The sequence below is a fragment of the Mangifera indica genome, chromosome 1 (assembly GCF_011075055.1).
Source record: "Mangifera indica cultivar Alphonso chromosome 1, CATAS_Mindica_2.1, whole genome shotgun sequence".
Classification (NCBI taxonomy): domain Eukaryota; kingdom Viridiplantae; phylum Streptophyta; class Magnoliopsida; order Sapindales; family Anacardiaceae; genus Mangifera; species Mangifera indica.
In genome coordinates, this window is record NC_058137.1 from 24,185,436 (window position 1) to 24,202,182 (window position 16,747).

At 33.9% G+C, this 16,747-nt stretch overlaps 2 protein-coding genes across 3 annotated transcripts; one reads left to right on the forward strand and one right to left on the reverse strand.

Annotated features, from left to right (window-relative positions):
• Window positions 1–1,637: 1,637 nt before the first annotated feature.
• On the reverse strand, window positions 1,638–7,688 carry LOC123211406 (ribosome-binding ATPase YchF). Of its 2 annotated transcripts, none has more exons than XM_044630114.1 (11): window positions 7,301–7,685; window positions 6,006–6,194; window positions 5,843–5,896; window positions 5,051–5,161; window positions 4,592–4,654; window positions 4,246–4,500; window positions 3,900–4,046; window positions 3,788–3,815; window positions 3,446–3,516; window positions 2,839–2,898; window positions 1,638–2,004 (listed from the first exon to the last, which is right to left on the reverse strand). In XM_044630114.1, the coding sequence occupies exons 1-11, from the start codon at window positions 7,526–7,528 to the stop codon at window positions 1,936–1,938; spliced, it is 1,275 nt and encodes a 424-aa protein (XP_044486049.1). In that variant the 5' UTR covers window positions 7,529–7,685; the 3' UTR covers window positions 1,638–1,935. The 2 variants fall into 2 exon arrangements, with proteins under 2 accessions (XP_044486049.1, XP_044486059.1); XM_044630124.1 differs by lacking the exon at window positions 1,638–2,004 and adding an exon at window positions 2,187–2,414 and having other exon boundaries at window positions 7,301–7,688.
• A 2,983-nt stretch (window positions 7,689–10,671) lies between these two features.
• On the forward strand, window positions 10,672–16,730 carry LOC123220526 (protein PAT1 homolog). The gene is made up of 5 exons (XM_044642776.1): window positions 10,672–11,162; window positions 11,284–11,426; window positions 12,044–12,100; window positions 12,822–12,885; window positions 13,991–16,730. The coding sequence occupies exons 1-5, from the start codon at window positions 11,105–11,107 to the stop codon at window positions 16,063–16,065; spliced, it is 2,397 nt and encodes a 798-aa protein (XP_044498711.1). The 5' UTR covers window positions 10,672–11,104; the 3' UTR covers window positions 16,066–16,730.
• Window positions 16,731–16,747: the final 17 nt, after the last annotated feature.

Genomic DNA, 16,747 nt, shown 5'->3' on the forward strand with positions numbered 1-16,747 from the left:
GAAAAAAAATTATTAATTTAGATTTTATTATTAATATTATTTTATTTAATTGTGAAATAATAAAAGATTTTAATAATGTATTATTATTATTAATAATATAATAATTAATATAAGAGAAAATCTGATTATTATTTTTTTTTGTAAGTATTAAAAGATTATTAAGATAATTTTAATTTTATTATAATTATAGTTTTATTTATTTATTTTTAAAGATAAAAATATTTTTACTGTTAATTAATATAATAGTTAATATAAAAAATATTTTTAAATAATTAAATATTAAAAAAATATATTAGTATTATTTTATTAATTTTGATGAAATATAATAATTATTTATATTTATTAAATTTTATTAAATAGAGTAATTATTTATATTCAATAATATCTTTGATAATTTATGTTTTAGATAAGTTTAGTAATAAAATATTATCGAACTAAATGCATCTTTAATGGTAATAGGATTAAATAAATATTGCTTAACATTTTCTGGTATTAATCTTCAGAAAGCACCAATCTTCCTAAAAATCCAGACGGAAAAGAAAAACAATTCAACATAAAAGTAGAAAGAAAGATTATAACAAATCAAACCCAAATTCTAGTTTTCATATTGATTTCTGCCAATCGATACAAGGGTTCTGTTATGAACCATACGACGAGAACTTCATTATCAATCGAAGATGATATACCATCTATGAGATATGGTGTTTTAATAGCAATGATTATTAATTGTAAAAACAATGAATGAATAGTATCGTTTTAGGTTTACTGGGTGTTACAAAATTTTCACAAGGATACATTATTGTTTAAGTCAAATATTATCGAATGTTGAGTCGGCTGTTATACAATGCATTTTGCATATAAAAAAAACTTCGAGGGAATGAGCAGAGGAATTTTAATGTCAAATATTATATCTTTTCTCTCTCTTTCTCCAATAATAGAATCGATTTCTCTTTTCGGCAAACGTCTGCAACATTAGTATCAAAGTCCATATTTCTAAAATGAGATTAAAGTCTAATACCTTATATTTGAAATCCTAACATACTATACGTTTTATAATTTATGTAAATACTGGAGCTATAAAACATAGTGATATATTAAGATTTCAAATGTAAGATATAAGAGTTAAATCTTACATTAAAAAATATGTTCTACTATGAGACTTATACAATTCTGAACTTTTTAATTTTAATAGTTAGTTTTTAAGGTGTGATTTTCTCAATGTTCATATTATTTGGGACCGTGTTAACATGGGTAATTCAGGAATATAAACATAATATAATTTTGAATTGATGAATTTAATCATTAAAAATAACATCACTTAAATAAAAATATTTGTGCCATGTCTTATTTGAGAAATAATGCATGCAGCTTAGCTTTCAAGTTAAAACAGCAAGGATAGCCACTTGCTTGGACGCAAATAACACATAATCAATTGAGGTTTAAACAGAGGTTAGTTGAATATGACCTAACTCTCTTGATAAACCATAATCAAACATATATGACTTTTGATCTTCAATTTGTACATTTTTTGGTCACCATTTTTGCCATATCTTAGTTTGAACTTAAGATTATAAAGGGCGCAAATAAATGCTAATGATATACCAATAAGTAAAAATAAAAGAACCTAGCTTCCAACCTCTAAAATTCCTAACATATTTTTTCAGTTTTATTTTATTCTAAAGAGAGTGTTTAATTGTCTAATTATACAACCCATAATTTTGTAAATTAATTGAGTAGTTCATTCAACAAGCAAACTATATAATTTTGTCAAAAATAAAAATGCATGGGATACTTCACCTCTTTCATCCCATTGGATGTGATCTCCTGTCGTGGAATTCTCAACGACCAATATACCAAACAAGCCATATCCTCATTTGTTCATCAGCTTGATTGGTGAAGAACAAGAAGATGCATTCAGTTTGAATGGGACTGATATTAAACATTAAAACGAAATAGCATCACATCTCCTTCTTGTACAACATAATCTTTACCCTCAGATCTCAACTGCATTAACCAAAGTGACTTACATACATTAATCTTCATGGAGGAGAAAATAAGCTCTACGTGACCACAAAATTTATATCTAAATACGTAAGCAAAGACAAATAGATTGAATTTATGTTAGCTTTAAGACTATGACTTCCAAAACATTTGGGATGAATCTTTCACAATTTTTCTTTCTAGCAAATGTGTTTTGATTATTTCTTTTTCTAGAAAACTTGTATATATTAGCCATGACGTTTAATTTTTATACCATTCTGAATTGTGTGCATTCACTTCTTGTTGGCCAAACAATGTAGCTCTAACTTTTCTCTTAGGTTCTATCTCTATCAAGCCCATGGAGCCATGCAAATTCCAGCATTAGTATCTCTCTCTCATGCCTAAACATAAGCTGTCCTTAAAATAATATAGACCTGTAATGATAATGTTAACATCAGATGGACTTATATATTTAATGTTAACATGGTATTAAAGCTAAATGTCTTGAGTTTGAATCCACCACATATAACATATTAACACTGGTCAGTTCTGTTATAGTTTTTAGGTCAAGTATAATGAAATCCTCACATAATCAATATCTAGGCCCAAGCCAATAATATTTATTGCCCCTTTAAAATCAAATTTAGCTTCTTCGTTTTTTGATGTGGCTAACAAAAAATTATCCTATAATTCAGCAGCCTTTGTTATGAAGTGATTCAAATTTCAGATATAGAACCTTTGTGGAGGAATCATTCCTCCATCAATATAGTAGGATTTCTATGACCGTGCAACAGGTAAAGTTTGTAATGGAGTAATCCATATAGGAAATAAATGATGACAGTAAAGAAGCCAACTCACAAGTCCTTTTTCCCTAGCAGCTGCAAGGGAACCAGCTGCAACAAAATCATTGTAAGCCACCTGATAGAACAAAAATATCATGTTATTCTCATAACAGCAGTTTATAACTTGTAATAAAGTTCAATAAACAAAAAAACCTACCAATGTAACCAATCCTTGTTATGCCTGGCTAGTAGGATGATGCCAAAAGGGCTCTCTTATACTACCACATATAATTAGCCAAGGAATCCCAAAATCAAGGGCATAATCTTAGAAGCAATTGTTTATTACAATCACATATAATTAGCCTATACTAAGAGTCAACATACTCTGACAAGTTTTAAACCTCTAAATCTCATTTCAATTTTCTCACCAAAAGTTGTGTACTTTCAACATGTAATTTCCCTTTGTACTTCTAATTAATATCATAATTTTTAAATCTGTAAAAAGGAAAATCCAATCCACCATAGAATTTGTAAGTCTATTAGATATGTATCCATTTTCCTGTCACCATGAAGAGGCAATATCACAATCATTCCTCACTCAAAAATACAAATAAGAACTTATTTATGAAAGGGGTAACTAAAAATCAGAACAATATGCCAAAACTTGTATCTAAAATGTTTACCGTTTCCGCTCGAATGAAACCTTTTTCAAAATCAGAGTGAATAACTCCAGCTGCCTGAGGTGCAGTCATTCCTGGATTAACATAGTAAATTAATGGATTCATCGGTATAACTAGTACAGTCCATCTTTCTGGCATTGCACCATATGCCCATTGAAAATAATTTAAAAAGTAATATTCTAGTTCTAAGAAGTTTTGCCCTCCATTCTACACCAAACAAATTTTCAGCCAACCAGTTATTCAGTTTATATCAGAGCAACTAAAGTGCATAGGAAAGGATCAAATGCACTGCATCTTTCACCCAAAATGTCATCAAAACCTTAGAACCTGTAGGATTAAGCTAACCTGCAAGTATGGTCCATGCTTTTGTTTCCTGCAGAAAATGCAAACCAGTCCTGTTCATAGATTAATTTTAATAAAACATTCAGAAATATATTATAAACATCATGTTCTTCACCTTTTCACCAGAAGTAAAGTATGTACGTAGCCCCAAAAGGCTATATGTAGCCCTGATAAGGTTCCCAAGGCCACTCTCACTGACACCCAGAGATTTCATATATTCCACTCTTTCCTCAGATGGAAGTTCAGTCAGTTCTGCCTCAACCTGCAATGAAAATCTTTAAGTATATTTGCCAAGTATAGAGTACCCAACAATAACATAAGTATCAGTGATAAATATTTTAGGACAAGACAAACTTCATTTAGCACGAGATGACACACATTCATGTACCAAAGTGCTTGCTAGCACACACACATGCACACCGCAAGGAGAGAGAGAGAGAAACGATAAGATAACAATAAACCTGTGCAGAAACTGTCACTAGCCCAGATTGCAACTCAGATGCAAGATTAATTACTTCTTTGACATGGGGATTACTTGCAGGCTCAGCTAGATCAGTCTCTGCCACATTGGCAACATATATAACAGGTTTCATTGTAAGCAAGCAAAGGTGCTTTATAGAATCCCTTTCAAAATCAGTTAAAGAGACAGATCGTGCTGGTTTTCCATCCATCAGTGCCTGTTGAATCCTTTCCAAGGCAGCCTTTTCTGCTTCCTCCTAGAGAGAAAAATGTAGCAACACATTCAGAAAACAGACAGCATACTACTTTGAAGAGTATAGAAATTAGGAAGTAATAACAGCAGTTAACCTTTAGTTTAGACTGTGAATCTTTTCCCTTCCCTCTTTTGAGCTTCTCCATTCTCTTCTCAATCTGCATTTCTTGTAAGAGATACAATTTAGTTCTATCAGCTTATCTCAAACAGGTATACAATCAAACAATATGCTATAAAGGTTGTCAATGAAGATCTTTTAAGTAAACATATTCAAAGACAAAAAGACTTGAATGACAGACACCTTTAAAGTACCTTAGCATAGTCTTAGAAGGAAAAACCCTCGATAAATCAAAAGAATTATAGTGCTAATGTTATTTATGAATGTAATATATACGGACAACATTCTTAAGGCACTAGGTGTCACTAGTAATATACCCCCTTCCTGTACATATTCTAATATAGTGATATAACTCTTGTGCAACTGACTATTTCTCTCTATCTCTCTATGATTCGTCTCCTTTATATACTTGATTTAATCAAGTTTACAAGCATACCTGGTCCAAATCTGAGAAAGCAAGCTCCAAATTTATAACATCAATGTCAGACTTGGGATCTATTTTGCCATTCACATGAACAATGTCGTTGTCTTCAAAACAACGAACAACCTAAAAGAATTATAATAATGGTCATATAATAACATACGCGTTCAAGGTGAAGGAAAACTGGAAGAGCTACTTTCTGACTAACAAACACAAGCAGAATTTACAGAACAAGATTATCTCTGGAAAGATAATATAATGTACTTGGTTATCATCCAAATTACCTGAAAATGGCTAAGGGAATGAAATGGAAATACAGAAGAAAAAGTGATTATTCATTGAATAAAAAATGCAACTTTTTGGAGGAAAACCAAATTCTTCATAACTTACAGGTGAATCTAGAAACCTACATGGAAAAGACTTGATAATCTATAAGCACACTTAGTGCAGCAGGGGGTTTCAATTAACTATAATCTGCAAATTTGGAGAACTATTATACTGCACCATTTTTCATAATCTTTGTCCCAAGATAATGTCACCTTTTCCTTCTCAAAGTTGATTAGGCTTCACAACTTGGAGATTTGTTCAAATGTGGGTCTTATTTTTCCCCATAATACAGTAAATAACTTCATTATAATAAATTTGTCTACTTGCAAATTGTTGCTATCAAGCTTTTGAAAAGAGATGTCAAAATGTTGAGGTTTGCATTTGAATAGCTTTGACTTGGTTGAGAAATGGTTCCTGTAAGTATCTGATATATAACATAAAAAAATTATAAGAGATCAAGGTGAACAAGGACAGGAAAACCTGAAGAATGGAGTCCACCTCGCGAATATGAGATAAGAATTTATTACCCAGCCCCTGGAACAAAGTAAAATAAGTTGGTACTTGAAAGCTAAACCCAAGAAACATGACAATCATCAGAACCAAAGATTAACTAAATCTAGTAAAAGGATTAACACCCCATCACCTCGCCTTGACTTGCACCCTTCACAAGCCCAGCAATGTCAACAAATTCTATGGACGCTGGGACAGCCCGTTGAGATTTGCTGAGATTAGAAAGTACATGGAGTCTTCGATCTGGAACTGCAACAATGCCTACATTAGGCTCTATTGTGCAAAAAGGAAAATTAGCAGCTTGAGCCTTTCCATTCTCAACCTACAAAAATGGATTATCAAACATCATCACTGGATAATGGATGAGGAGTAGGAAATTCAATCCACAACCATAATATGTTAATCATTCAGTAAGTAAGAAATGAAGTCATGTGAGTGTATAAAGCAACAATATCCTAAATGTGGGATGATTATAGGAGGGAGTCATCAAAAGTTTACATGGTAACAATCCATTGGGCTGATTACATGTCAATGTTTACAAACAAGAACCCATAATACAATAAACACCAAGACAAAATTTAACAGCCAAGAAAGTTACAAAAGAAAGCTAAACATCAGTCCATTTGTATAAAACAGAAGAAAAAACACAACACGTCAAAAAATGACAAAAGCTGGTTCTCCATAACTCTTCTAATTTCAGAAAAGAAAGCTTCAAATATATTGCCTAAAACAGTTGAAACTAAAGTTTAATGAAACAATATATATATCATTTTCTGCAAGCTATTTTGAACTATTAGTTTGCTCAAATTCTGCTATATCTTTCACCATGAACAACCCATGGTTTCTCCTGCACTTTTCCATAAAATCCTCACTATTCATCTTACACACACCATCCAATGTCTATGCCAAACCAAAATTACAAACAAATCCACCAGCACAAAACTGAAATCAATTCCATTACGCAGAAAAAGTTACTCCATAGCCCAATCACTATCCAAACATATATGATGCATTGAATCCCCTCTCATTTTATCAAATGCACCTTTAAAGCAAATCAACAGTGTTCGATCTTCCATGGGCCAAAGCCAAACTATAAAACTAATAAAACGTATCCATCAAATCATTTAGAATCCTTGGAGTCAATACTTAAATCAATTTATACATGAATTTAGAATCCTAGAATCACAACGCGCTACATAAATCTGAGTTGTATTTAAAATTTTTAAAATCCAAAAAAATCATTTTCCAATTTTACGCTAGTTTTCATGACTGTATAGTGAATGATTTTAAAATTATATCAACCAAAACATTTCTCTAAATTTCCTCTATCCGAATTTATTTAAATTACACCAATCATGCCCTTAAAATTTTGCTACATTATAATTACTTTCCTTCACTTTCTCAGAAACCAACCAGACAAATACTTACAACGGCATTAAAGAGAGTAGATTTCCCGACATTAGGAAGGCCAACGATTCCAGCTCTCAAGCTCATACTAATCCTGGAAGAAGAAGACGAAAACCTCCTGGTTGTATTTCTAGAAAGTCCAAAAACGCCAAACAAGTTTGCGTTTTGATTGAAAAGAGATGATTTCATTGGATTCGGAAGCATTGATAAAGCTGGAACTAAATAATTGCGAGCTGCTACTCCAACCATTTTCTTTTTATTCTTCTTCTTTCTTGTGCTTCTGCTTCTGCTTCTGCTTCTTTGAATTGAAGGTGTAGTTGCCACTGGTTTTGCCGTACAAATGATAATTGATAAACCCTGGGGTTTTAGGTCTTCTCATTTCAAGCACACTCTATCCGCCAATCCTTTCTGCCACGTCATCATCATAATAATTTAATGCCCAAAGGACTATTTCCCATCCAAAATATGCTGATTCACTCTTAGCGGTTTAAATATGTTAATTTTAAGAATAAAATTATTATTTTATATTTAATATTAAAAATAAACTTAAAGATGATTTTATTTTTCTCCCTTAAATTTAAAAAACTAACTTTTTTCTTCTAAACCAAGTTTGAAAAAATCATATTTTCTCCTTATGATTTAGTTTTAATATCCAATCACTTTTTTTGGTGTCATCACCGACCGTCTCTCTCTCTCGACGGTTCCTTTTCTTTCGATAACCTATCTCAACTCTATTCCAACCCCTCCTACACCCAAGAGACATTGTCTGAGAAGAGAAAACAGAATGATGACTTGTCTTCATCTGGGAAGATGATTCCTCTTCCCAAACAATGTCTCTCAAGCATCAGAAGGGTTGGGATGGTGTTGAGGCAAGTCGTCGGTTGAAGGGGAATCGTCGGTCGAGAGAGACGATCGGCGATACCGTTGGAAAGAGTGACGGGATATTGAAACTAAACCCTAGGGGGGAAATGTGATTTTTTTCAAACTTAGTTTAGGAGAGAAAAGTTAGTTTTTAAACTTTTAGGGGGGAAATAAGATAAATTTTTCAGGGGTTAGGGTTTCATTAATTTTAACTGACCACGAGTAGGTAAATGAGATTTTCAAAGTTAACAAGGAGAACTTTGAGAAATCAACATATTTTGGGTGCATCCTAATATAATTTTAAAAAGGCCAAAGAATTATTTCCCACCCAAATTTTAATGCAAACACAATACACATCCATAAGGTTTGAAAAATCCAAACATCCGCCTATGGACTAACTTTTATTAAATTTTTCAATTAGAAATAAGAGCAAAATCATCATTTTACCACTAAACTTGAATATCAAACTTTTAACAAAAACAAATGGCAGTGCTTTACCCAAATTTGAGGGGTCAATAAAAAAATAACAACAATTCCCAATTTTATACATTATAACCATTAGATTAAAGTTTTACTAAAATGCCCTCATGTATAAAATGGTTTTGACCCATTTTTCCTATTTCACAATTTCAATTTGATATTCTAACTTTTTTGACAAAATTCCAACCACTAATTGACAAATGTACTTCATTATCATCAATACTCATACCAAACTCATTTCATCGGTTTGTCTTTTCACTTTATTTCTTCTTTATTATCAATTTTAGTACTTTCACCACTGTTTTAAGATTTTTATTATTTTTTATCGTTATTCTTTGATATTAAGTTGATATATAAAAAAAAAGTTAGCATTTATTGTTTTATTTGTAAATTCTAAAAATTCGAAGATTAAATTGTTGTACAACTAAAATATTTCAAGATTTGAATGGTTTATATCATAATTAGTAATTTTAAATCAGGGTTTGAATATAATAATTGTTTTGATGATGAGTTTGTGAATGTGGTTATGACTGAAAATAGTTGAAACCCATTTGAATAAGATGACGAGAGTGAATAAGTTTTCAGTCAAATTGGGAAATAGTCAAAATAACCATGCATTTCATCACTTGGCATGAGTTACTTAATTTGCATAATTCCATGTTAAGGGAATAAATAAACAATTTGAAGTGATTTTGACCCTTTTTTTTTTTTTGGGGGGGGGGTCCCATCTTTTAGCCCACTCTTAAATCTATATCCACAGGAGATCAAAAACCCTTTTTTCCACCCATGATCAAACTGTAGTCCATTTTTTCAGTTAGAAACAGGGGTAAAATCATTATTTTACTGTTTATATTAAAAAGTTATAAAATTTATTACTTTTCACCCCTCTTAAGTTTTAGAAACTAACATTTCATCTTTACCTAAAGTTTTTAAACTTTGAAAACTAACATTTTCACCCTCAAACCTAGGGTTTTCATATTTTCTATAACTCAATCGCCCCCCATAACTTTCAAAACTAGCAGTTTCACCCCCATTCTTCAACTTCATATTCTGACGTCATCATCAGCCTCCTCCTTCTCTTGGTGCGACGACGGTGGTGCGATGAAGAGATCTTCATCTCCTCGTCGCATAGTGCGACGAAGAGATGAAGATCTCTTCGTCATTCCACCCAGACGACGAAGGACGACGCTTCGTCATCCTTCGTCGCTCGTTGCATTGTCCAGACGCGATGACGAAGAGTCGTCCTTTATCTGTTCTTCCAGACCTGGACGATGCTTCGTTGTCCAAATCTGGGTGATGAAGGGTCATCCTTCGTCGTCCTTTGTAGTCGGAGATGAGAGATCGATTGAATGCGTCGGTTGTCGGTGGTGGTTGGAGAAGGAAGCAAACCCTAGGGGTGAAATTAAACTTTTCAAATTTTGAGGATGGTTAGTTGTTAGTTTTTAAAACCTGGAGGGGGTAAATGGTGAAATTTTAAAGTTTTAATGTTTTAAAAGTAAAATGACAATTTTGCCCCTTTTCCTAACTGGAAAAATGAAAGGCAGTTTGGTCATGGGTAGGAAAAAAGTTTTTTTATCTCCTGTGGGTATAAGTTTGAGAATGGGCTAAAAGATGGGCGGGAAATAGTCATTTTCCCTTTTTTTGGAGTGTAAATGCTAGAATTTAAAACTCTAGAATAAAGTGAAAATTTTCTCTTGACGCATAGAAGCATCAATGAAATACTATTTTGGGTTTAGAACTAATTTGATTCATAAAAGGTAATTATAAACATTTTTCCCAAAAAAAAAGTGAAGTAGGGGTAAATTGTAATGATGTATAACTATGATATTAACAAATTTGATACATAGAAGGTATTTAATTTTAAATTTCGGTTATGTCTATATAACCCCTGAAAAGTTGATCAATTCTCATTTTTTTTAAATTATTTAATTGATAGCCCTAATCTATATTTTCAAAATTTCACCGTCCATTCTCTCTTTCCCACATGATAATAAATAAATAAAATATATTAATAATAATTTTAATAAAATAAAATAAATCACCATCGTTATCTTCTCTCAAGGGTTTCTTTCTCTTTGTCTCCTCTCTGCGTAAACGACTCTCTTATATTATTTTCAGCCATAATAACAATTTTTTTTTTTTTTAAGATTCCAGAATTAAACATCAAACCCAGTGCCCCCCCTCTCTCTTGCCATGCCCCACTGTAAACAATCAGCTGAACAGATCTTCCTCCTCTCACGTCTAAAAACCCTAGATTTCAGATTTTTCACTGTCAAGGGTTTTTGGGTTTTTCCTATTTAGTTGGTCTAGATCAAGATTCAGTTAATTTTTTTTTTCTGGTTAATATAAAATTTCTTTATTTTTTTTATATTTTTGTTCTAGATTCGGTTTCGCTATTGTGTTGGTTAGGGTTTTGTTACCATTTTTTACTGGTTTTTGTTTCGTTTTCGTTGGTCAGTAAGTGTAGATATAGTTAGATTAGATATGGAAGGGTTCGATAGTGGGAGTAGTATTGTGAAATCCCTCGGAGATAACTCTACAGGTTTGGTTCTTGAAGTTAAATTGGTTTTTTTTTTTTTTTTTGAAAAATTGAAGTTTAAAGCGTTGTATTTTCTTTGGTTGGATGATAATTTAATGAATCTGCTGTGTTTTTTATTAAGCAGATGCGGTATTTGATGCATCGCAATATGCATTTTTTGGTAAAGATGTGGTTGAAGAAGTTGAATTGGGTGGATTAGAGGATGAAGATGATAGTATAAGTGCACCTCGCTTTGATGAAGAAGAATTTCTTTATGATAAAGAAGAGGTTAAATTCTTTTCTTTTAATCAAATCACTTTTGACCTCTTAAATGTCTTGCATAATGTTAAGAAGCAGCGACATCTGGGATCCTTGATGAATAAATCATCAAATAGGTTTGTATTTGGGGTTAAGTTGCATAACGAACATGGGGAGTAGCTCATAAAAAATCTGGATGAAATCATTGAAAATCAGTCTTAAATTATGATGATTTCGGTTATGGTGTTTATTTTGTTGATAGTATTATGTTAACAACTTAGTTCCCCTTATCTGAAGAAATTTTAGGTATTTTTTCTGTTAGGTAAAATGGTTAATGTTTATGATTCTTTAATCATTTGAGGTCGGCTATACAATTTAGAATGAAGTTACCTTAGAAAATTTGCAGAATTGAGTTAGTTTGTTTTTCATTTGGTCCTTGTATATAATGGAAGAGCTGCTGTTGGCAAGGCTTCTGAAATTAATAAGGATATTTCTGTCAAGAAAATAGAACTGTCTGTTTCTTTTTTAGTTTAATAGCTTTTGGAATGCTTAAGATGCATAGTTGAAAATGTTACAAATTTAATCATGAGAATTAAAATTCTAAAGTTTGTGCTGCAGTGACTAATTGCCCATTTTATTGATTGCAGGGTGAGGTTTTAAGTTCTCTGTCTGATATTGAAGATCTTGCTAGCACATTTTCGAAGGTTAGTTCACCATGCACCAGTGACCTTCTTGGGTGATTAGAGGATAACTAGTGTTATTGAATTCGATATTTATTGTGTGAACATAGTAATATAGGCATTTTCTAAAAATCGCTCTTCTATTTTGAGTTTCTTACTCTGCACCAAGCACTTATTCATATATTGTCAAAAATCCAGTTGGCACCCTGTGGACCTATTAATGGTGAGAATTAATAAGTGATAGCAGACTTTTTTTCTTGATTTGAATTGGCATTTGTTTCTTAACTCTGTCAACAATCACCATTAGAAATAGCTAGTTTGTCAATCTATGTTACTAATGTATGTATTATTTGGGGAAGAAAATTACAAATTGCAAGACTCATTTCTTTGGTTGGCAGGATGGTCTTATTTTTTTTTAATGTATATGGTAAATCTTATTGGTAGCTCCAATTTTAATGATCAGAATTGGATGACATTGTCCCTACTAAATGTGTAAGGATTTATAGAGAACATGTTGTAGTTTTCTGTAAAAGGAAATTGGGATCTGATGACATGTATTTAAAGAGTAAACTTTCTCAATTCATCAACATTTATTTTTTGTTGTTTTCCCAATTGTGGGCTATTCCCATTTTCTTACATCAGTTAGTTATACATCAGGGCCATCTATAAATGGTCAAAGTTTCCTTATATGAAAAATTATGATAGAGGTGTCTTGAATTATTCAAAGTTGCTTGTTTTGATGCAGCTCAACACAGTTGTTAGTGGACCAAGAATTCCTGGCGTAATTGGTGATCAGGGATCCAGAGAAAGTGAGTAAAACTATTGCATGTCCTATTCATATATTTTTAAACGAGTTTGAGTCTTCTTCAAAGTCATTGTAGTTACAGACTTGAATTTCTTTGCTTAATTTATAAGTTTTGTTAACAGTATTTTAGTGTATGAGCAAGTTTGCTGTAATACTAGAAATTGCTGCAAGTCTTGAGAAATTTTATAATCTGGTGAGAGTAATGCAAATTTGGGTTGCAGCAGTTTCAAATGAATAGATTTCTCTCATATCAAGGAATATAAAAAAACAAACCTTTGTTTGCTTTGTTTCAGTTATTGGGTTGCCAAGACATTCAGTCTTCTTGGTCTCCAAAACAGAGTCTTGTTGGCTTCCTAAGCATTGTACCCTCTGCACTTGGTGGTCCTTAAGAAAATTAGTTTGTTGATATTCAATCTGAAAAATTTACATGTCTGAGAGTTTGTTTGACATTAAATCAGATTTTGTGAAACCTAGACACTCTATGTCAAGAAATTCACTTGTGTCAAATTCAATAATTGTTTTCATACCAATAATTTTAAAGTATTCTATTCCATACAATTATGATGGCCTAATGTGATATTTACCTTCTAATTTTCTTTTTTTCTGTCTCCATATTTTGCTATTGTCATAAGTAAAATTTAATTGATGACATAGAATTTATTTTATTTTTAGGTCTTATGTCTTATTTATGGATTTTTTTCGTCAACCAAACTTCATCAGTAATGATAAAAGGTTTATCAGCGCATGCAAGGCTGCTCATCTATTTTGTATATGTTTGCTGCACCTTGTCATGTCTTGCCCTAGGATCAGAGTTATTGCTCCTGGTGTTACTTGTGGATTGGGTCAATGCTGTGTGTAGGATTTTTTTTTTTTTTCAATTTTGTGTTTGTATGTGCTGCTGCACTTTTGCTTTACAACTCTGTCATTTATGACACTCTTAGAAACTAACAGTATGTTACTGAATTGTGACTCTAGGTAATATCTGATTAGTTTGCTTGATTGTGAAGTAATTTCTTTACATTTAATTATGTAAATTATGTAATAATTAGCGAAAATATTTTCTCAGCTGAACACAGTTCTATTTTTCTAAGTCCAATGCTTTATTTCAGGTTCAGCTGCTGCTGAATGGGTGCAGGGTGACTGGTATGACCAGCAGCAGATGCTAGACACTGAAGGCATGTTGGATGGGAAACGGTGGTCATCACAGCCATATTCTTCTTCTCCTTACATAGCAGAATCTAGATCTTTGTACAGAACAGCTACATACCCGGAGCAGCAACAGCAGCCTCTTTACAGAACATCTTCATACCCGGAGCAGCAACAGCAGATGCAACAGCACCACCAACAACATTTCTCTAGTGAACCAATTCTTGTGCCAAAGTCTTCTTATACTTCATATCCTCCTCCAGGTGGTAGATCTCAGCAGGCTTCACCAAACCATATGAATGTTCCATTTGTTGCGGGGGGACCCCAACTATCATCTTCACCAAACCTCTCTCCCTTCTCTAACTCTCAACTTCAATTGCCTGGCTTACCTCATGGATCACCATATGGTGGGAACTTGCCTCAGTTTCCTCCTGGGCTATCCGTTAATAGCCGACCTCCTAACCAGTGGGTAAATCAGACTGGCATGTATCCTCAAGATCCGTCAAACCTTGTGAACAATATGTTGCCACAGCAGGGACCTCTTCAGAATGGGTTGATGCCTCCCCAATTGATGTCACAATTACAGCCACCACAGCATAGACTGCAGCAACCTGTTAGGCCATCATTTGGCCATTTACCAGGGATGCAGAATGAATTATTTAATTCTCATCTTTCTTCATCCCCATCCTTAATGAACAAGTTTGAAGCCATGCTTGGCATGGCTGACCTTAGAGATCAAAGACCAAAATCAGCTCAGAAAGGTAGACCAAATCTACGCTATCCTTATCAGGGCCCTGATACCATTGGATGGCCACAATTTAGATCTAAGCATATGACAGTGGATGAAATTGAGGGTATTCTTAGAATGCAGCTTGCTGCAACGCACAGTAATGACCCATATGTAGATGATTATTACCACCAGGCTTGTCTGGCCAAAAAAACTGCTGGGGCAAAGCTGAGACATCATTTCTGCCCAACTCATTTGAGGGATCTTCCTCCTCGAGCACGTGCAAATAATGAGCCACATGCTTTTCTTCAGGTTGATGCTCTTGGGAGAGTTCCTTTCTCTTCAATTCGTAGGCCTCGCCCTCTGCTTGAAGTTGATTCTCCTGATTCATCTGGTGGTGGAATCACTGAGCAGAAAGTGTCTGAGAAGCCCCTGGAAGAGGAACCTATGCTTGCAGCTCGGGTGACAATTGAAGATGGTATATGCCTACTGCTTGATGTAGATGATATAGATCGTTTCTTACAGTTCAATCAGGCCCCAGATGGAGGAGCCCAGTTAAGACGGAGAAGGCAGGCCTTGCTGGAAGGGTTGGCTGCGTCCCTTCAGTTGCTTGATCAATTCTGCAGTAATGGCCACACGGTTGGGATTGCCCCAAAGGATGAACTTGTGTTCTTAAGAATAGTCTCTCTTCCCAAGGGCCGAAAACTCCTAGCAAGGTACCTTCAGCTTCTGTATCCAGGTGGTGAACTCATGAGAATAGTCTGCATGGCCATTTTTCGCCACTTAAGGTTTTTCTTTGGAGTCCTGCCAACAGACTTAGCTGCAGCAGATACTACAAATAACCTTGTGAGGATTGTTATAGCATGTGTTCATGGGATGGATCTTCCTGCACTTAGTGCCTGCCTTCGAGCAGTAGTTTGTTCATCAGACCAGCCTCCACTCCGATCTCTTGGAAGCCCTGCTGGAGATGGGGCTTCCCGCATACTGATGTCAGTTCTTGAGAGGGCAGCTAAACTTTTAAAAGGCCCCCTCTCTGTTGGCAACTATGACATGAACACTCGGTCAGAGTGGCAGATCTCATTTAATGACTTCTTTGACCTCCTGTGGAAGTATTCTGTCAGTAAGTTTGAAATTGTCATGCAGTCACTTCGTCTACAAGTCTCACCAGATAGATTAATTGATGCAGAGGAAGTTGTTAGAGCTATCAAGAGGGAAGTGCCATTTGACCTCTTGGAGACAAGTGGTCCTCACACTACCGAACATCAGAAACAGCTGTTGTATGAGTTTTCACAGCGATCCTTGAAACCTTAAAGTAGTTTTATGTAGCAGTTACGAAGCGAGCAGTTGTGGTGAACTTGAATGTTTGTGCCAGACAACCGAACAACTTGTGGAAAAGAAAGGGATATATGACAGATGATTTGATCGACAATAGTTGGGTATGAGTTCTCTCTAATGCCCGGACATATGGTGAACAATGAAAATCAGAAAACGAAGTTGGAGCTCCCTGGGCACGTACTGTAAGATCAGTTAATTGCTAGTACTTTCAGATAGAAGTTTTCATTTTTATTTGTTCTACGTTACTGCTTTGGCAAAAATAAGCAGACCCTGTGTATTATGTTGAAACTCTGCTGGGATTTATTCCCCTTTTTGGTCAGTCCTTGGTTTTTTCACATTGGGTTGTCATTTTGATGGTTTGTTGTGGAATTCCTGATACGGAGATGTAGTGGGTTAGCTTGTAGAGGATTCAGTGCAGAAGACCTTCCCACTTTCCTGTTATATTATTTTCCAAGGAGATGGGATGGATATGGTATCTTGTCTCTGTATTTGAAGTCCGCTTTGTGCCATTCTTCTCAGCAGTTGATGGCCATAATGCCATCCATATGTCAATTGTAGTATTTCCGGAAAGATTATGAAGTTTCCATTTGAACTATTATGTCAAATTTATTACTTCAAAATGAAATATTTTTCTGCTTCTATAATTTGTATTCTGTAT